Raw genomic sequence first — 22,363 nt, 5'->3', positions numbered from 1 at the left:
CACTGCTGGTAGGAACGCAGACTGGCACATCCACTATGGAAAGCAGTCTGGCAATTCCTCAAAAAATTAAGAATAGAGCTACTCATGACCCAGCAATTCCTCTCCTGGGTATACACCTGAAAAACTCAAAATCATGTATTCGTAAAAATATAAGCACCCCTGTGTTCATTGCAACATTATTCATGGTAGCCAAGACATGGAAACAACTAAAGTGCCCCACACTAGAGGATTGGATAAAGAAGATGTGGTACACCCTAGCTGGTTTGGCTCAGTGAATAGAGCATCAGCCCGCAGAATGAATGGTTCTGGTCAAGGGCACATGCCAGGGTTACGGCCTGGATCCCCAGGAGGGGGTGTGTAGGAGACAGCCGACCCATGATTCTCTCTCAGCACGAATGTTCCTGTCTCTCTCTCCCTCTCCCTTTCTCTCTAAAATCAATTTTAAAAATATTTTTTTAAAAGAAGATGTGGTACATATGAACAACGGAAAACTACTCAGACATAAGAAAGGATGCAATAGCACCATTTGCAACAACATGAATGGATGGACCTTGAGAACATTATGCTAAGTGAAATAAGTCAGTCAGGAAAAGCTAAAAACATATGATTTCACTCATATGTGGAATATAAAACTGAAACTCATGAACACAAACAGCAGTGTGGTGGTTGCCCGAGGAAAGGGGGTGTGGGGAGAAGGGGTTCCTAATATAAGGTGACAGAAGATTTCACTTTGGGTGGCGGGCACTACGTGCAATATACAGATCTTTTAACGTAGAAACCCACCCCTGAAACCTGTATGTTCATGTTGACCACTGTCACCCCAATCAATTTAACACGTAATATAAAAAATAAGAATGCCTAAATACAAATTTATCAGCCTAGAACTTTAAAAAATGAGATAGTTGGACGTATTTTCATCATGATTGGTAATGGATTCGGGCCCCAGTCTTTCCACTTACCCATTGTGACACTTCTGACAACCCACTGGACCTCTCTGAGCCTGGTTTTTTCATTGACAAATGGTAGATTCCTGCCCTCCTTCCCACAGGATGTTCTGAGAGGCTGAGCAGATATAAGGTGCTGCTCTTATTAAATCAAATGGCATAATCACATGGAAAGCTGTCACCCGAGCCCTCAGCAGGTTCTCAAACTGTGAGTGGAATCTGAATTGAATTAGCATTATTTTTAAAACTCAGCGAGCATTTTCATAATCATAAAGTGATATATAAGCATCGAAAATGAATACATTTATTTCAGAGAGTGGAAAACCAAGGTCTACAGAAATATCATAATTCCTTCTTATTCTTTGCTGTATACTCAGCACCTATCACCATGTCTAGTATAAAATAGATCCACAATAAATATGTATTAAATGAATAAATGAATACTTCTCTCTGAGTCCCCTTCTGGTACTCTCATTTGCAAGATCTCCCTATCTCTGTTTTCAAGATATTCAGGGTATTCACTGAGGGAGCTCAATGAAATTTACTTTTTCTCTTTAGGGAAGGTGTTTTATTTATATATAAGAAAGTTAACAGTATATGTCTAAATTAAAATTTAATAAGCCTTTGGTATAAACAGAAGTGGCTATTGTTCAGTGTTTCTTATGCTATAAGAGGCACACTGTTAATCACAAGTTAATACTTAGGGAAAGGAAAATAGATCCCAAGGGTTTTGAAGCATTGAAGGAAAAGACCTGTCCCTTTAAAAAGTCTGCATCTTTGTGCCAATGAAACAGACCTGTAATATACAAGAAATAATAATGATGGTGGCGATAATGACTTTTACAATAAACGCAAAGGCGGAGATGACAATGAATTTCATAGTGACAAGTACAATTTTGTTTCTTAACACGGATAGTGCAGGTAATCTAGTGGCCAACTTTGCCTGTATACAATGTTACCTGTGTGACTGTCCTTAAATGTTTGGTTAACCCCTTACATTATAAATTTTGACCTTCAGATAATTGAACACAAGCCTAAGCATCAACTTTTGGATAGAACTTTGATTGATATACATACATACTAGGCCCAGTTCCTCTGTCTACATCTCACCTCACCCAAGACTTCAGATGCCCACTCTCATCATGGAGATCCTTGCTTTCTATGAATGAAACTCTGGACTTTGAGTTTCAGGAGGTGCCCATCTGGGCAGTCACCCTGCATCCTGTGCTTTTCAGGAGGTGCCACAGTTCTAAGGGGGCTCCTGAATCAGTCCTGAATCAACCCTACAGTTCCACAGTTCTATAGGGGAAAGGAAAAGGCTCCCTGCTAATGCTAAGAAAGACCAGAAGATTCTCCACATTTGTGTGTTTACAGCGTGTCCCCTAGTATCACAGAAACAAAGCTGAATGGCCCTTTCCTACTTCCTGCTATCACCTGTTTTTGTGTGATAAATTTTGTCTTGTAGCAACACAAGTACCTATCAGTAGACAAATGAATATATACACTGAGTGGCCAGATTATTATGCATTCAGAGATCATAATAATCTGGCCACTTAGTGGATATTGCTTAGCCATGAAAAAGAATGAATTATAGCCTAGATGGTATTGTACTAAGTGAAATAAGTCAGACAGGGAAAAACAAATACCACATGGTTTTACTTAATATGTAGAATCGAAAGAACAAACAAAACAGAAACAAACTCATAAATAACAGAGAACAAACAGATACACTAGATGGGAGGCGGAATAAGTGTTGGGTGAAAAAGGTGAAGGGATTAATAAATACAAATTGGTAGTTACCAATCACAGTATAGGGAATATAGTAGAAAATAGTGTAATAACTATGGACACAGCCGAAACCGGTTTGGCTCAGTGGATAGAGCATCAGCCTGTGGACTGAAAGGTCCCAGGTTCGATTCTGGTCAAGAGCATGTACCTTGGTTGCGAGCACATCCCCAGTAGGGGGTGTGCAAGAGGCAGCTGATCGATGTGTCTCTCTCATTGATGTTTCTAACTCTCTATCCCTCTCTCTTCCTCTCTGTAAAAAAATCAATAAAATATATTTTTAAAAAATAACTATGAACACAGACAATAGGGCGGTGAAGGCCTGGGATGGGGGAGGAGGGGAGAACCAGGTGGAAAGGAACAATTTTATAAAAAATCAATTAGAAAATCTTAAAAGTAAAGAACAGCCCTGAACTACCCCCCTCCCACAATTGCTTTTCTCATTGATCATATCCAGAGTGCTCTCCAGGACAAGCAAGCTGACATGCTTGGTTCCTCCCAGGTTCATTAAATACATTCTCTTCCAGCCTCCCACATGCCACCTTCATTCCTAAAACTTGCTTTTTTGTCACTATACAACGTCTCTTCTCTCAAAACATGTTTCACAATTCAACTCCTCCTAGAAACCCACCTGAATCAATCCCATTTCAACTGTCACCTCATTCTTCAGCTTCTCAGAGCTGAGGGACAGTATCGATGGCCAGAGTAATTATTAATGATAACATTAACAATGTATTGAATTTTTGTCCAGTGCCAGGCACTCTGTTATATATTTTACATGTAATATTTCTAATCCTCGCACCCTGAGGAATGGGCATTACTATCCCTAATTTACAAATGAGAGCTGAGGCTAGCGTGACATGTTCAAGGTCACACAGTTACTAAGTGACAAATCTAGGGTTCAACCCATACTAAGGTTCAAACCAAGCAAGCTGCCGAGCCTGCTTCTTCTCTTGGCAGATGCTCCCTGTGGTACTGCATTGAATTGATGGCAAACATTCTTTGCAAGTCACTCCCTCCTCCTCAACTACCATCACCAAAGGAAATGTATGTTTCCCTTGTATATCCTCAATATGCTTGTTGAATTGAGTTGAACAGCTTAAAGCCAGAAAACACGTCTCCATTTTTTTTTAATATATTCCATCCTTGTGCTCAGCACATAAGGTAATCATTAAATGTTAATGACTAAGCGCAATGGAATAAAATCAGTGTTGTGGTAGCCATTTTTAAGCCTTAAGAGTTTAAATGAGCCAGCCCACGCACAGCACCACAGCTGGGAGCGCCATATTGCCATTAAGCCAGAAGGTGGATTCACGGGATGGGAACATTGAAAACAGACACCACAAGAATGGTTAAGTCAGTTTCCCAAACCACTTTCTACAAGTAGCTATTGCTTTTTTCCCCATAATAATTTCACAATAATTAGCCTGCTAGGTAAAAAATCCCAGGCAAAAAAAAAAGCACAACCACGACTGAGAGTCAGAGGAATTCAGGATAACCAGTAAGTACTGAGCCAAGGTTGGAGGTGATATGGACAATAAATAGGTAGAGCCATTCCCTATTGTCTAGTTAGCAATATAAGAGAACTGCCATCTGGATTTCTAGTATGAGCTCTACCTTTCAGAATAAATGCTTCTGTTCTTATCATTAGATTAATGAAGTCCAATCTCACATTCCAACACACATGAATATCAAAATGTTTATTTGGTGAGGAATAGCCTCTGATGCTATCTGCCTCTGCTTTCTTTTGCTTTCTTTGTTCCTAGCATGAAATTTTCTACTTTTTGCCAAAACCTTACTATGTAGCTTTTTAACTTAATTAAATATATAGGCAATTACTGACACCATCTGTCTTCATAGAAAAAAGCACAAGAAGTGACACAAAGGACTGGAATTCTGAAGGGAATACTTAGCAAACAAAAATCTTCCAGCTCCATGATAGTGATGTTTATTTTTAGGGGCCCTTATGTTCTTTTAAGACTTTAATGTTTTTCAGAAATAATGAATTTGGGCTATACTTAAGAAGTAGTGGCTTTGGTATGATTTTTAAAAAAAGAAAATATCAAGTAATCCACTGCTTTTTCAGTAAAACAAAAACTTAAACATGCCGTTGAACATCTGTTACTAGTACAGTCTATTACAGCACTTAAAATCCTTTAAAATCCCTGAAAATCTTTATAAAGTTACATGAATCTTTTGCATAAATAGAACTGTTTTAACCGTGTGTATATTCCTCTAAACATAGGTTTTGCTTCCTTAAACATAAGAGCCATTGTGTTGCCTATTGTTCCAAACCCTTAAAAATAAGAGAATGAAATGGCTTCCCTTCTTGAGAGAGTTGGTCTTCCCCTAGCACTGGGGTACCTCCCTACTTATATCTGTTTTTAAACTGTTTTTTCCATTTTCCTTTTGAGACATTTCCACAACTATCTCAAAACATAAATGATGTCAAACCTACCCATGGAAACATGATCAAGCAAAGGCAGGAACCAATACAAGTCCAACTAAAACAACAAAATTCACCTCCCTTGGGGAGATCATAGGCAGGAAATACACAGGAATTAGCAGGAAAAGAGCCACACGTGGCCCCAGAAGAACATGGAGTCCCCTGATGTTACCACTACGGAGGGCAACTGGGCTGTGCTGAAGCTCTTCCCTGAACTGGAAAATCGGGTTTTGAGTTTTTTGAACCCCATGTGGCAACAACGAAGGGTCCTACTCCCTGTAGAGAGAAGTGTGCAGGGCCAGAGGATGGCCCTCCAGAGGCACAATACAAAGGAGACACTTTTCAAAGGAATAGCTATGAAATTTCTATTCATATTAAAGACTTATGGTATACCAAAGAACATGCTCTCTCAGATTTGAGGAGGGAGGGGAATCAATGTATGTTCTTTGAAATGTTTTATTCACTCATTGATGATGGAAATAATGAAGTAATTTCATGATTACTTTCTACAAATTGCCTTGAGGTGCTGTGTAAAATGCTTATCAAATAGAAGTGGAGCTAGAATTAAGAGTTTACACCTATCTGCCATGACTGACGGGCCTTCTCGGGTCCTCTCTAGAGGATGAGGAGGAGAAGAGAGGAGAAAGGAAAGAAGGAAGGAAATACCTCCTTTGATTTGTTTCTTTCATTTGCTAGGAATTGAACCCCGGGGACCAAGGGTATTAGAGGGTATCAGTCACTTAAAAGCAGCGTCTGGGGTGAAGCTCAGAGGAGCAGAGCCCAAAGGGTAAGCCTGGGCTGAGGACACTTTCTCAGGGGACACTACAGGCTGATTTCCAGTCAGCAGCCTCTGCCCGTATATTCCTGGAAAGTACCACAGGACTTTTATTGATCACAGGTAGGAGCCTTGGCTTTTTGCCTGCACTGAAGGAAACATTTCCTTGTCCTTATACAACTCTTTGATTTCTGGCTCTCAAGTAATGGGCCAGGTGAGGCAGAAAGGCATTAAGTGACTTGCCCAAAGTCCCCAGTAAATCACAGGCCTTCCTCTAGCTTCAGTAATCGGTGGAGCATCTGCTCGCTCACATCTCACCAGGCATCCCTTTCCCTCCCCAGGGGGAGGATAATCTCTGAGGTGAAGCCTGGGAGAGGAAACCTGGACTTCAGAGTCAGGCACGTTGATCTGGATCCCAGATCTGCCACCCAGCTGTGGAACTTGGGCATGTTTCTGGGTTCTTTGAGCCTCTGCTTCCATTTCTATAAAATGAGGATGTTAGGCCCGACAGGCACGGCTCAGTGGCTGAGCACTGACCTTTGGACCAGGAGGTAATGGTTCAATTCCCAATCAGACCCTATCTATGCCCAGGTTGCAGGCTCCATCCCCAGTGTGGGATGTGCTGGAGGCAGCTGATAAATGATTCTCTCACATAATTAATGTTTCTATCTCTTTTCCTCTCCCTTCCTCTCTGAAATCAGATATATATATATATATATATATATATATATATATATATATATATATTAGGTCTAGTAATAATTAATATCGTTTTCTAATACTTTTTAAAATCGGATTTATTTAAACAATACAACAAAATTTAACCAACAATATAGTTGCTGTTGTTTTCTACTACTTGTGCCCAACGCTCAGGAAGCATTTTAATCCCTCTGTTGTAAAATTCTTGTGATTTTGATGCAAAAAATTCAGTCAATGCATTTTTGAGGCATTCTTCATTATTAAATTTTTTTCCAAGAAGAAAGTTTTGCAAAGAACGAAACAAATGGTAATCAGAAGGGGCAATATCAGGAGAATATGCAGGTTGAGGGAGAACTTCCCATTCCAACTGGCGCAGTTTTTCAGCAGTGATTCTTGCAGTATGCGGTGGTGCATTATCGTGGTGAAGAATTACGCCCTTCCGATTAATCAGCGCGGGTTCTTTTTCTCTTAAAGCTTGGGCTAACCTTTCCAATTGGGCACTATACACTGCACTTGTAATGGTTTGGGTAGATGGTAAAAGTTCATAATGAAGAATTCCTTTAAAATTCCACCAAACACACAACATCACTTTTTTCGCATGCAAGTCAGGTTTTGGCGTGGGCTGCGGAGCCTCATTTTTGTCCAACCATTGAGGCCGCCTTTTCAAATTAACATACAGCACGCATTCTTCATCTCCGGTAACAATTTGCTCTAAAAACGGCAAACGGTTTTGACGAGAGAGGAGCGAACTGCAAATTGTGACTCTTTGATTACGGTTGTTGTCGGTCAACTCATGAGGAACCCATTTTCCAAACTTTTGGACTTTGCCAAGTGCACGCAATTGATTGGAAATTGTTTTTTGTGAACAATTTAAAATTGTCGCAAGCTCTTGTTAGGTAATTTGAGGATTTTGCACCAAAAGAGCTTGAAGAGCTTCTTGATCAAAATTGGACACACGGCCTCGACCACTCTTGTCTTCTAACGAAAAATTTCCCTTGCGAAATTTCTCAAACCAACGCTGGCATTTTCTGGCGCTAACTGCATCTTGACCAAGAGCACTACAGATGTTTTTTGCAGCCTCACTTGCTTTTCTTCCTAATTGGAACTCGTAAAGCATGCAGTGCCGAATATGCTCTTCATCCGCCATCTTCTTAGCCCTAGTTTTGCAACAAAAACCAAACCAAACACAAACTTTTTCAAGCAAAACTTGTTAATTGCACTTCACACGTTCTGTAGATACCACGTGTTTGAAGGTTATGTCAATACAAGTCAACGCCAAGCAAGATTTTAAACGAATGTTTAAAAACGACATTAATTATTACTAGACCAGATATATATATATATATATATATATATATATATATTAACGAGGATGTTAATATTCACTTCACAAGGTTGTGAGATGACATGAGAAAATACTCACCAGAGTGCCTTGTACATAATAGACCCTTAATGTACATTAATTTCTGTTCGATTTTCCTTCCATAGTTTTCCCTCCTAGAGTCTGTCCTCCATATAGTCAAATCAGCAGCTTCCTAAATATTGCTGCCATCAATAAAGAAAGCATATTGGCTCCCTTGGGTGCCAAATCTTTCAAACACCAGAGTCCATGGGCAACAAAGGCAAAATCCTAGGATCCAGATTCATGTCTTAGATAACCAACTCCAAAAGGTTCCATAAACAGCCCTCCACAGTCAGCAAAGGATCAGAATTTATTGGATTAACATGATGGGGATAAGGAAGTGTCCCATGGGGCTTGGGGGACGGGGCTCCTCAAACCACAGAAGCCAAGCCAAAGTGCTGGGAGAACCCTGGAATGAGCAATAGGAAGGAAGAAGAAAGTGGATGTGTGACTGACCCAGCTGGTCTAGATTTGACCAGGCCCAGCCCTACTCAGTCCAGGAGCTGTTACAAAATGAAAGCCTGTGATGGGGAGCAGGAGGAAATCTACTGTCTTTTAGAAAAGTGACATTGTGTCCACACTGTGTCCTCAGAGCTCAGGGAGTCTTTTTTCAGATGCTAATATACCGTATTTTTCAGACCATAAGACGCTCCGGACCATAAGATGCACCAGTTTTTAGAGAAGGGAAATGAAGAAAAAAAGATTCTGAAACAAATAGTGTCCTAAAATATTTTATGTGCATTAAAACCCAACATCACAGTCATAAACACATGTAATCAAACCTGTAAAGTAAACAGCAGCATTTAGAACCATTTTAGAGCAGGGCAAGCACACAGAGACCACACAGAGCCGGGCAAGTAAAAAAACTTTTTTTAAAAAGTATATGTGTAGGCTATATTTGGACCATAAGACACAGGGACTTTTCCCCCCCACTTCTGGGGGGAAAAAAGTGCGTCTTATGGTCCGAAAAATACGGTATTATCCCTTTCAGCTCATGGCTGCTCATTGGGCCTCAGTATTAACCTGGCTGGGCACTGGTTTGCTTCAGGGTAGGTAGCAGATATTTTTTATCTGCATGGAAATGCTTTTTAGGGCATAGGCTTGAAGAATGCTGGAATAAATTCAGAGGGCAGTTTGGAAGGTGGTTTATCAAGGGCCCTTCATTCAGTCATTATTTACACTAGTAGTGTAAACAAGTGGCCATGCATATTGTGCAGGTGTTCTTCCAAAAATGGGTCTTCTGGAAACTGGAGAGGGAGGGAGGGAAGGAAGGGGAGGGAGAGAGAGAGAGAGAGAGAGAGAGAGAGAGAGAGAGAGAGAGTTTGTAACATCTCTATTGAGATATCACATGCCATAAAATTCACTCTTTTGAATATACTAATGTAGTTTTTAGTATATTCACAGAATTATACAGCCATCATCAGTATCTAATTTTAGACCATTTCTCTTACACACACACACACACACACACACACACACACACACACACACACACAAATCCCTGAACCTATTAGAAATCATTCCCATACTCTCTTCTCTATGTCTATGGATTTCCCTTATCTTGGAGATTTCATATAAATGGGATTATCCACTTTGTCTTTTGTGGCATAATGCTTTCAAGGTTCATCATGTTATAGCATGGATCAATGCTTCATTCTTTTAAGTGACCAAATAATAGTCCACCATGTGGATGTACCATATTTGTTTATCTGTCAATCAGTTGATAGACATTTGGTATGCCTCTACTTTTTGACTATTATAATGTTACTAGGGGCCCAGTGCACAAATTTGTGCACCTTGAAAGGAATGTGGGCCATGATGCTGCAATGGGTACAATCTGCCCACCCTCTGAACCCCTGTCTAGCCCCTCTTCCACCTCCAGTCCGCTGTCTACCAGCAGCCCTGCTCCCACAGCTGCTCCCACACGCTGACAGTGCTGGCCCCACTCACACCTGCTGATGGTGCAGAACCATTGGAGCCGGCACCAGTAGTGGGTATGAGTGGTGGCTCTGGTATAACTGCAGGTGTGAGCAGTGCTGGCACCAACAGAGGGTGCAAGAGGTGGCCATTGGCCCTGATTGCCCCTAAGGAGCAGGAAGAGGTGGAGAAGCCCTCAGGGGTGATGAAAGCCAGAAGCCGCTGCTCACACACACTGATGGCACTGAGCGATTGGGGCTGGCACCAGGGTGTGAGCACCAGGCAGAACCGTGTCATACAGGAGCAAAGAATTTTCAGTAACCACCAGAGGCTCGCCCTGATGACAGCAACTGATGCCTTGCCTTGGTCTGGTGCCCCCACTCATCTGCTTCACCATCCCGCCACAGTAAATGCCTGCCATGTTTCATATGCACCCCTTGGTGGTCAGTGCACGTCATAGCAACTGGTTGTTCAGTTGTTCTGCCATTCGGTTTTTTGCATATTAAGGTTTTCATGTACAAGTTTTGGGTGGACCTGGTTTCATTTTTCCTGATTATACATAGGAGTAGGATTGATGGGTCATATGGTAGCTAAAAGTTTAACTTTTTGAGAAACTACCAAACTGTTTTTTAAAGTGGTTGCACCATTTCACAATCTCATTAGTAATGTATGAGGTTATAATTTCTTCATATCTTTGTTAATACTTGTTACTATCTTTTTTAATTTCAGCCATCCTGGTGGGTTTGAATGGTATTTCTTCTCTCTGTGTTTTAAATCTTTTTTGTGCATACATATCAGGCAGATATGTATGCACAAAGATTTAAAACACAGATAGAAGAAATACCATTCAAACCTGGTGGGTTTGAATGGTATTTCTTCTATCTGTGTTTTAAATCTTTGTTGTGCATACATATCAGGCAGATATGTATGCACAACAAAATCTTTGTTGTGCATACATATCTGCCTGATATGTATGCACAACAAAGATTTATTGTGCATACATATCAGGCAGGGATGCTGAATGCAGAGATTAATAAGAAGTCCCTGTTTTCTATCTAATTCTCCTCTCAAGGAATTTCTGAATGTAAACAAACTTGCCTTGGACTTGAAGTCATGAGCTCTGAATTCTAGTCTGAACTCAACTCCTGACCAGGTCTCTTTCCCTCTTGAGACTCGTGCTTAGAATTTGAGGTGGGCTAGACAGGCCAGTTCCAAGGCCATCGCTCTGACATTCATGTTTCTTGTGTACAGACTCTGCGACCAAGGTAGTTCTTTGTAAAAAATACACTGACTGGCCAGATTATTATGAGCACCTGACATTTGTAGGCAAATTAGGTGAACATTGAATTGTATGGGATATGGAAGCCGTAGGCCTGTTCAAACACCTTTGCTGTCTGCAGTTACCAAGATAAAACATCTCCAATTCACATAGGAACACAAGGATTGGACAGTCCAGCACTGGGGGGAAAAAGTCATGTGGTCCGATGAATCATGTTTCCAGTTGCATCATGCAGATGGCAAAGTGAGAATTTAATGGAAACAGAATGAAAGCATGCACCCCACATGCATGAGTACAACCCTTAAAGCTGGTGGGGGTAGTGTTATGATTTGGGATATGTTTTCCTGGCATGATTTGGGCCCTTTAATTCATGTGGAACAACATCTGACTAGCCCAACATATCTAAGTATCATTGCTAATCAAGTTCATCCTATCATGTTGATGGTGTATCTCAACAATGGAGATGGCTTCTTCCAACAAGACCATGCCATGGTGCTCATATTGTGCAGGAGTGGTTTCAAAAACATGAGGGAGACTTTACCTTGCTTAGGTGGCCCCCACAATCACCAGATCTCAATCCAATTGAGCATTTGTGGGATGAAGTTAAAAGAGCCATCAGGCAGCTGGTTCCACAACCATCAAATCTCACAGAACTGGACAGTGCTATTCATCAGGCATGGTGTCAGATTCCTCCCATCACCTTTCAACATCTCGTGGAGTCAATGCCAAGAAGAGTCGCTGCAGTATTGAAGGCAAAAGGTGGCCCAATGAAGTACTGATGGGGTGGTCATAATAATCTGGCCGTTCAGTGTATTCAGGTATGTGATTTTCCAGAGCTGTGAGGGAACTGGGGAGGAAAGGCGAACTCTGTGCCAGCTCGTTGCGCTGCTGGGACCAGTGGGCCCATCCTCATCGCACTTTGCCTGGCAGGCCTCCACCCCGCAGAGTCCTCCTGAGGGGAGCTACAGGACAGGAGCTTTCTGCTTTGAAAATCATACAAAATCTTTTCAGAGATTATTTATAGTGACTTTGAAGGAATACTTCTCAACTGAGCAAATCACTCACCAGCCCTGACATTTACGTTACAGCGTGAAAATTAAAGGAGGAGAATAACTATCTACTATCTACAGTATGGGTTATTGTATTGAGTTGCTGTAGAAGTAGCATTTACAATTACTGGTCCTAGAAACCTGATAGGTTATAACAATTGGGTTTTCATGTTTAGTGCTTAATGTCAAAATATGAGAGTGGTCTTCCCAAAATTCATCATAAAAAAATAAGGAAATACTTAAAAAGTAATGAGCATTTCTGTATGTTAAAAATACAAATAATATAAAACAATAATACAAACAATATCAGTGAGGCCATCAGTCTAAAAAGTAATAGAGGGGGATGGTAAATGTATAGAGGAAGAAGAAGGCACTTGAAAAAGGAAGCAGAGAAAGCAAGGGTATTTGAAGAGATTTGTGATATTTTTATAAAATTGGAAAACATAAATGTTATTGTTAATGATGCAAGTTTAATTTCAATATTTTCCATTTTGGATACCCACATTAATCTTGAATATTGTTCCTGCATATCCTGAAAATTTTCTCAAAGTCACAAAGAAGCTCCTTGCACTACGAAGAAATCAGGCTGTTAATGCTGCTAATTCAGAGTCATGGACAGAGCTGGCCAGGAGCCAGAAAACTTGGGCTTTGATCCCAGCTCTTCCCCTAACTGAGGGACCTGAGGGAGTGAGTCCCCTCCCAGAGTCCTCCCTCATCCATAAATGAGGGTGTGGGAATGTCAGAGGTCATTTTAGGTCTGTAGACAGAGATGTTTAAGACCTCTCTGAGCTCTGCGTGTTTTTCATTTTAGAAATTCCATCACCTACGCGCTATCAAATGCATTAAAAGCACTCTCATGGAATAAAGATAACTGTCACAATTGTGTTGCATTTAACTGACATGTCAATGTGGTTGATCTCTTTTAAATTTATTGTTATTTTTGCAATTTTCTTATTTGGAAGCCAGTAACTTTTTCCCCCCAGAATCCAAACATTTTGAAGGCCTTTTAAAATCATGGAGGCCCGAGGCATGGTGGACTCTGAGCCCTGAACGTTCAGTGACAGGGCCCCGATGTTTTGCTGCCTCTGGCCCCGGAGTCCAAAGGCCCAGTATAAGGCAGTGTCCAGAGTGGATGGTGCAGAGAATGGTTGCTCTCTAGTTCCTCAGAGACAGCTTCATGGAGCAGTTATTTAAATCGTGCCTAGAAGGATAAGTAGTATTAATAGAGGCAGAGGGGAAGGCCTCCAATATGAATACTAAGAGTCTCAACAGTTGATCCGGGCCCAGGATGGCAGTCCCATACCACAGAGACCGCAGTTCTTTGCCTCTGCAAGAGACTGGGCCATCCCAGCAGCTGCCACTAGGTGGCAACATGCCAAGAGGCTGCAATCCCCTCTTCCTATGGATCTTTTTACGGATTTTAAACAATTCTTAATAGATATCATAATAACATTAACATTGTATTAACTGGAAATTATTACAGTGCACTGTACCACTCTCTTCAAAATGAAGTATCAGGTGTGTTATTTACCACAATGGAGAGCTTGATGCTGCCTGGCGATTGAAAGATCAAATGCGAAGAGACTTCACTAAAAAAGTATGCTGTCAACCTGAAAGCCAGGGTTCTGAGGCTTGTTTGTCAACAGCATCTGGGAAGAGGTGAATGTACTCACAGCTTTTGTAAAGTGGCGAGAACACTAAAGTCAAGAGCCAGGCAAGGGAGTTCCTACGCCTGCCCGGGGCTGTGTTCCTGATAGTCACACAGGTTTGTGCCTGCCAGACCCAGATATGTTGTAGTCACCAACCCTCACAAGCCCTCAGAGATAAAGACCATCACTGATAGGTCTGCCTTCATAGACGAGGAAACGGAGGGCCAGAGAGGAGAAGGAAGTTGAGATCACACAGACAGGGAAGGGCAAGGTCATCTCTCCCACTGAAGTCAACTCTGGTCCAGTGTTCTTCCCATTCAGACGAAGTCACTTGCCTCCACCATTTCTTTTACCCTCTGTTATCACCATGTCGGTCCAGCCATCATCGGCTCCCATCCAGGTTACTGCAATAGCCTCCTAACTGGCTGGCCCCCCTGTTCCCATCCTTGACCCCTCATGGTCCCTTCTCACCACAACCCCCTTTAAAAATATGTCAGATCAAAACCAACAAAAGAAGATGAAGAGGAAGAAGAAGAAGGAGGAGGAGGAGGAGGAGGAGGAGGAGAAGGAGGAAGAGGAGGAGAAGGAGAAGGAGGAGGAGGAAGAGGAGGAGAAGGAGAAGGAGGAGGAGGAAGAGGAGGAGGAAGAGGAGGAGGAGGAGGAGGAGAAGGAGAAGGAGGAGGAGAAGTCAGATCATGTCAGTTCTCTGCTCAACACTTCCCAATGGATTCCCAACAGCCTCCACCGTTGTAAACAAGAAATAAGCTAAGCCCTTGGCTCTACTGCAGCCAAATTAGTAAGGACTGGGGGAACCTTGGCCTACCCACAGATGTCCTGCCCAGCAAGCAGAGGAGCGGGCAGGTGACCTGGCCTCTACAGCTTCAGCATAGCTACAGGGACCGTGGGTCTGACTGAGGGCTTGGTCTCGCTCTAGAAAAAAACAAGTGGCCCAGCAGGGTTTTCTGTCAGGTTGGGACCGCTGAGGAGGTGGGCTGTGCGGCACCCTCTGCACTCGTTTGCCATCCCTGTGGACAGTGGAATCTCAGCCTGCATCTTTCAGTTGCCTTTATTTGAGGACCAGTGTCTTCAAAAATTCTCCACGAGTGAGAAATGTTCACAGTCCCCAGTTAGCCTCACTGATGCGCCTGGAGGCAACCGAGGGAAGGTCCACCAGGGCTGGTATCCTGTGATCAGTTGAGGAAAGTGCAGTCCAAAGAGGTGACCTGTCGAGGATCACAGCTATTTGTCTCAGACCCTGGTACCAAGGGCTGGGGCCTTCAGCAAGTCACCCTCCTGAGCCTCTGGGAGGAGGAGGAGGAGAAAGAGGAGGAGGAGGAGGAGGAGGAGGAGGAGAAAGAGGAGGAGGAGGAGGAGGAGAAAGAGGAGGAGGAGGAGGAGGAGGAGGAGGAGGAGGAGGAGGAGGAGGAGGAGGAGGAGGAAAGAAAACCTAGAGATGGGTCTGCAAAGCATCTATAGATTCTTAAAGCTCTGAAATTCTAGAGTAATAAGTCTCTAGGTCCCATCCCTGCCCTGATGCCCATAAGAGGAGGTTGGCAAGACTGAACCCTTTGCCACAGAACTTTATTTGCAGTTGGAGACAGCCACAGAATATAGGGCCTGGGCACATCTGCCTGCATCTGCACGCTCTGCCACCCATCCATCCTGCCTGTCACAGGCGAGAGGCAGAAGCAGCCGGGGTGAGCAGGCGGCCTCCATCTGCCTGGAACACCTAAGGCACAAAGGCCTCTCTGCCTCTCCTCCCCACACAGAAGCACCCCAAAGCTTGTGGTCCAAGCAGGGCGCAGAGCTGGGAACAGAACAATTCTGGGCAAGTTGGCCTCTGCCTGACCCTGTCTTCCGGTTCTCACTCGCTTTTGTAAGAACAATGAGGTTGCTGTAGTTTCTTGGTTTTCCCTTCTGCCCTGTGTTCTGGCCCTTCTGCCCCAGGCCTCTTGAGGCAGCTGCGGTGAGCCCAGCATCCAGGCGAGGGCAATGGAGAGCCGGCCTCCTCAGCACTCCTCCCTACCAACTCTCCTGGCCCTGCCCCTGGGAGAAGTGCCTCTCGACCAACCCAATCGAAATAGAATGTAAGCCACATGTGTCGTTTTTATTTTCTGTAGCCTCGTTTAAAAATAAGTGAACATATTTCATTTAACATAACCCAAATGTGATCATCAAACATGTAACCAGCATAACATATTTATGAGATATTTCACATTCTCTGTATCTCCTTCGTCTTCGAAAGCTGGTGTGGGTTTTACGTGTATGGTACACCTCAGTTTGAATCACCCACATTTCAAGGCCTCATATTAGATATGACTAGTGGCTTCCATATTAGATAGTGCTGATCTAGGAATTCATGAAAGTCCATATAATTTGCACTTGCCATAATTCTGCAAGTATTAACAATAGCCTATTCACATTTTGTTATATGCTCATCTAGTCTTTTCTATGCATAATATTATTTTTGCAAAGTGGAAGTCACATTGGCCCTACGACTTTAAATCCTTCCCTTTCTATTTTGTGGTATCTTGTTATGTCATCAAACATTATTCACAGTCATTATCTTCAGTGATAAGACCATAGACCAGCCTATCACTGGAATGTGTCATAAGCTTCTTAACCAAGGCCCAGATGTTGGACAGCTGCAATTTTTCAATATGACAAGTAATGCTGAGATGAGTATTTTCATGTTGCTTGTGCTTCTCAAGGCCTCGATGTAAATCTCTCCGGTATTCCAGCCATTTTTAACAAGATGATTTTTGAATATCATCAGTCAAACAATATCAACAAGTGATTTATGACTGGGAGTTGAAATACCTTGGTTTCTCATCCCACACCTTGCTCTGTAACCTAGGGCAAAGCACTTCTCAGACCAGAGTCGCTCCATTTATAAAGTAAACTGATTGTATTAGATGGTTTTTTAAGGGTCTTTCTAGCTCTAACCTTCACCCTCTCCCTCTCCCTCACATCTAATCAATTAATCTGTCAAGCTAGTCATTACAAGTCTTGCAAGTCATATTAAAGCCACTCCTAAACATTAAAAAACCCACCCACTTCTCCCCACCCCTGCTCACAGCACCTTTGTACAGGCTGCCATCCTCACTCATCTGACCTGTGATGGTGCATCCAGAGTGAACACTGAAGTCCAAAATCAAGAACAGGATTCATGAGATGTGTGTGAAAGCGGGGGGCTGGCACCGAGGAGATGCCCAGTGAATGTTTGCTGCATTTGAATCTGAATCCAGCGTCAGGAGACCCACCCTGTTCCTGAAAGGCTGCCAAGGAGTTCACGGTGAAGGGGGAGCCTAGCCCTGCCCCGGATCCTGGGTGCTGTGGGTGCTGTGGGTGCTGTGGGTGCTCTGGGTGCTGTGGGTGCTGTGGGTGCTGTAGATGATGTGGATGCTGTGGGTGCTGTGGGTGCTGTGGGAAGACAAAGACTCTGCAGCTTCCCCAGAGGGGCTGGCAGTCTAGAGGGGGAGATAGGAGACCCTGTACACAAAACAAGCCTGCCTCAGGCGATGTCTGCAATGGGAAATCCAGATGGAGAGCAGAACAATTATCTGAGCAATTCAGGCAAGCCTGCTGTTGATGAAAGGCTTAAAGAAACGCGGTCTGTTTCTTTTGTGAACCCAGGGTGAGGGCAGCCTGGGGAAGCCAGAGGACTTGGCTCTGGAAGACCAGCACTCTGGCCTGTGTCTGTAATCTTAGGCAAACTCTGAAGTTCCCTATTGTTTTTAATCCTCACCGAGGATATGTTTGTTTTTGGTTTGATTTATAAAATGGATTTTTAGAGAGAGAGGATGGAGGCATGTGGAGAAAGAAACATTGTGGCTGACCGGTGTGGCTCAATGGTTGAGCGTTGACCTATGAACCAGGAGGTCACGGTTCAATTCCCAGTCAGGGCACATGCCCGGGTTGCAGGCTTGATCCCCAGCTTGGGGCATGCAGGAGACCGCCGATCAATGATCCTCTCTCATCATTGATGTTTCTGTCTCTCTCTCCCTATCCCTTCCTCTCTGAAATCAATAAAAAACAATAATAATAATAACATTAAAAAAAAATAACATTGATATGGGAGAGAAACATCAGTCAGTTGCCACCTGGATATGCCCTAAACCTAGGTATGTACCCTGACAGGAAAGAAAACCCATGACCTTTTGGTGTACAGGACGACGCTCCAACCAACTGAGACTTCCAGCCAGGGCCTGAAGCCATTGTTTGATCTCCGTATCTTAGTGGTCAAATGGAGTAGCAGTGATTCTCAACCTTCCTAATGCCGCAACCCTTTAATAGATTTCCTCATGTTGTGGTGACCCCCAATCATAAAATTATTTTTGTTACTACTTCATTACTGTAATTTTGCTACTGTTAATGAATTATAATGTAAATATCTGTGTTTTCCGATGGTCTTAGGCGACCCTGCTAGTGGTTCTCTACCTGCTACACTGAATTGTGAGATTGCACCCCATGATTATGAATGGGGAAAACAGTATTAAATGGAGCAATCTAATAGCTACACAGGCCACTAAAAACATGTCTCCTAAGGTCCTACTCTCCTACAGGAAACGTTCAATAATTGTAAATGACATTTGTATCGAACTTTATCATGCGATAGGCAATTTTATGTGCATTTATTCTATTTTGTTTCCAAAGTCCCATAAATGTTGTCATTTGCTCCTTTTATACTTAAGGATAGTGAGATGGAGGGAATTAAATAAGTCATTCAAGTTTACACTGTCTGTGAGGGCTGGATGCAGGCCCTCTGACTCCCTGGTTCTCACTCTTTCCCTTACATGGGTGACCTCATTAAAATCCTTATCACCAAAGCATTAATGTCATTCACATAAATACTCATTACATTTGCTGTATTTACTTCCCTTTGATCAGGACACTAAAACACCAAGCTGAGGGATCTGAAAATATTGCCTGACATGTGAGAACAGCACGTTCACTCTCTGGCGCTAAGGAGAAGTGGCTGTCCCCATCTGATCTGCATTGTATGCCATCCAGCAGGAAATATCCAAGTTGACAAATAGGATATTTACAGCTGCAACAGATACTTGGCAGTTAGTTTTCAACAATTGTTGCAAATGTGATTTATTTGCTATTATAAAAGGGCATTGCTGTGCGAATATGACTCCTGAAATTAGCTTCAGTTTAGCAAGGGGCCCTGACAGCTTGACCTCCTAATATCCTTATAATGACGCCATTTACATTCAATGCTTACTCAAGTCACTCACTGCTAGATTTGTTTGAGAGGAGTCCACTCCAGGGCAGACACATTATGTATCTTACCATACCGAGTTGGTGTGGGGGGCACAGGGAGGCCTTCTAAGAGGGAAGAAAAATGTTTAATCAAGTCCCTCTGAAAATGTGTTGGTTTCCAACTTCCTACAGTGAAAATGCATTACTGCTAATTACAGCATACTCCAGAAATACCATACTTCATGTTTTCTCCACAAGACACTGCCGTGGCGTGGATTATATTAAACAAGAACGTGTTTTGATCCTCGGCGACTTTCCCTTTTAACTTGACTGGGAAACTGGTACAGGCAAAGGATCGGGTGGGCCGAGAGCAACGCCGTCGCCTCCAGCAGGGAACGGGAAGAGGGTGGGCCAGAAGCCAGGCAGAACTGGGTTCAAGTCCCAGCGCCACCCCTTCCTAGCTGTGTGGAACTGGGTGCCTCTCTGAACCTCTGGTTCTTCCTCTGGGACATGGGGGTGCTATGGTTGAGGGCGTTACAACGATCTGAGGTGGGTGTGAAGCACCTGGCATGTTGTAGGCACTTGGGAGGCGGTCATGTTTGTGCTGCTTTTCAAAGCTCAAATGTCCCTTCTCCATGATGCAGCCCTGACTTCACTAGACAAACACAGTCTGTCCCTTCTTTCCGCCTCAACAGCGCTTGGCTCTGCCCCTTTATAATATCGAGTGCTGCATTGTGCTGTAATTCATTGACTACGTATGTTTCTGGGCTCCCGTCTTGATCGCAGGACTTGTCCTATTTACCTTTGACACCCCTGTGCCTAGCAGAATAATATGCCCTGAGCATCGAACTGAGGAGGACTCGAGGGTGCGCTGGCTTCCGTGTGGGCCTGAGGATAACAAGGGCAAGCAAGGGGATGGGAGAGGTGGCACATGACCCACTTTTGCCACCTCTAGTGTGGCACACAGCAGATGCTCAGTAAATATCTGTCCAAGGAATGAATGCCGGTCACTAAGCACTAGCTTACAGTAACATACTGTTTACATATGTCTACTTTTGAAGCATTTTCATTTTTATTGGGTCATGGTGTTCTTCTAACAATCCTGCAATGCAGCGTGGGTGGGTGTTATCATTGTTTCCTGGTTGAGGATACTCTGGCATCGTGGGGTGGCAAAGTAACTTTCCTGCATCTGATGGTAAAGCAGTGGTGGAACTAAGACTTCCATGCCAACCTCGTTTACCGTAAATGTCACATTGACATTCCCCCCCGAAATCAGGGCAAACTGCCCTTTTCTCATATTTGCTCACTCTTCCCCTCCCTTTTGCTGCCCTCTCGTTGCCCATCCCCTCACTGTCCAGTCTCACTTCTCATAGAAAACATTGCACTGACCATCTCAGAAATGGCAGACAACACGCAGGCAACTCCAAGTCCACAGGGGCCCCGTGGCCCAGGGCATAGCGAGCAGAGTGTCTTAGCCAGGTGTTTCCCCTTGGGGAACTCCCCGCAAGAACCTTGAATCTTTTCATCCCAACCAGACTGGAGGGGCCATCCCTCCGCTGCAGGAAGTAGAAACAGAAGCAAGAACATCCACACTCTGGTTCAGTTGGGTCTCGGTGGTTTGGGCGGGGCTGATGGGCGTGGCTTTCTCCCCCTCGTGGTTGATCTCACTCACCCTCCTGTTTCAATCAGGTGTGGGCCACAGGCCTCAACCTCGCATACAGCGACCAGCTGGCCCTGACTCAGCTCGTCTTGTACATGACCAACGGCCACCTGGATTGCAGTATGAGCACCCTTACCGTGCTCCCCCGACCCCCCAAGAAAGAGAAGAAGAGCCACCTTACTCCCCTGTGCATGCCGGTAAGCCACAGCAGCCGCCTGGCGCTCCTGTGTTCGGCAGCCCTGGGCCGCCGCTTCCTGAGCTGGCGGTGTGCCAGGCTCTTCCATTTTAGAGGGAGGAAAGAACCTCAGGCAAGTCACTTAATGTGTGTCTGGACCATAAATGCACAGGTCAAAGGAGAGGGGAGAGGGCATTCCAGAAAGAGGAAGGTCTGCGTGGGAGGGGGAGAGCGTGGGGTGTTCCAGGGTTACATCTGTGTGGGGTTTCCCTCGGTTTTCTTCTCAGCTCACTGCCTGGGGCAAGAACATCTGCTTCCATTACCAGCAACTTCGGACAAAACCCAGATTTTTCTAACCCCAATTTTTCTTCAGATTTCTAGACCCAATATATTCTGCAGAACTTCCCTAGCAAGTCCTCCTGGTCAAACTGTCATCTCCCTTCCCTATCCTGCCTCTGGAGGGGTCAGGCCACAGGCCTAAGGGCACCCCTATCCGCATGTCAATCAGCAGGTCCTGGGGCTGGCGGAGTCTGCCAACCTCAGGTTCCTGGGTGACAAAGGGTCTCCATGGGGACAGTGGGCTAGGTCAGTCATGGAGAAGGAGATCAAACATCAAGAGGCCAGATGGGTCTCAGTGTGGGTGGGATATGAGAGGGGATGGGGCTTGGTCACCACTGCTCTGACAGCTGCCAGAGATTTCTTCTGCCTCAAAATAGTGGGCTTCGTACCCTTTTTGCCTAGGAAGCTCTACTTGAGGTCCAAATATATCTAACAGATGAAAGAGGAATTCCAGTGGTTAACAGGACCCCACACGGATACCCTAGAGCACATGTGTCAAACACAAGGCCCGCGGGCCAAATCCGTCCCGCCAGGCCTTGCAATGTGGCCCGCACCGCGCTGTCATCACTGCACTCCGCTGCGTTTCCATCACAATGACAGTTTATGACTGTTCAGTAAACCATTCGGCCCGCGATTTAGGCTGGATTTTAGATTTTGGCCCCTTCTCTGATTGAGTTCGACACCCCTACCCTAGAGGTCACTTTTCTGAGAAATATCTCCTGCCTCTACTGAGCCTCTCTGGGTCCCGGAGATGCCTCTGGACTTAAAAGCCCTTGTTTGACAGTCCCCCAGGGTCCCCAGCGTCACCCTCCTTGCAGGAAGGCAGTGTACATTTGGAAGGCTAGCCTGGAGAAGGTGCCAGATGTCTTGGGGGACTAAGGTAGTAGCCTTTTTCTCCTCCACAACCCACCTGCCCTGTGGGGTAGGTACCCTTGTTCCCAGGAACCCCCTTGATCTATTTGCTTATTAAGAAGAGAAGTGGAGCCCTAATTGGTTTGGCTCAGTGGATAGAGTGTCAGTCTGCGGACTCAAGGGT

At 44.1% G+C, this 22,363-nt stretch overlaps 1 protein-coding gene and 1 long non-coding RNA gene across 2 annotated transcripts in view; one reads left to right on the top strand and one right to left on the bottom strand.

Annotated features, from left to right (window-relative positions):
* IQCH (IQ motif containing H) overlaps positions 1 to 22,363 on the top strand; it is a 197,268-nt gene that overhangs the window by 148,744 nt on the left and 26,161 nt on the right. Inside the window, exon 18 of the mRNA XM_036437981.2 lies at positions 20,843 to 21,010. Coding sequence (XP_036293874.1) covers positions 20,843 to 21,010 — 168 coding nt within the window. The remainder of the gene's footprint in view (positions 1 to 20,842; positions 21,011 to 22,363) is intronic.
* On the bottom strand, positions 3,992 to 17,216 carry LOC123652282. The gene is made up of 4 exons (XR_006741529.1): positions 17,205 to 17,216; positions 10,268 to 10,382; positions 8,073 to 8,080; positions 3,992 to 4,002 (listed from the first exon to the last, which is right to left on the bottom strand). It is a non-coding gene; the product is annotated as an uncharacterized LOC123652282 (long non-coding RNA).

This window comes from Pipistrellus kuhlii, unplaced genomic scaffold, assembly GCF_014108245.1.
Source record: "Pipistrellus kuhlii isolate mPipKuh1 unplaced genomic scaffold, mPipKuh1.p scaffold_m20_p_1, whole genome shotgun sequence".
In the NCBI taxonomy this organism is placed as follows: domain Eukaryota; kingdom Metazoa; phylum Chordata; class Mammalia; order Chiroptera; family Vespertilionidae; genus Pipistrellus; species Pipistrellus kuhlii.
The sequence above is the reverse complement of the archived record's forward strand: the minus strand, read 5'-3'. Positions and strand labels throughout refer to the sequence as shown.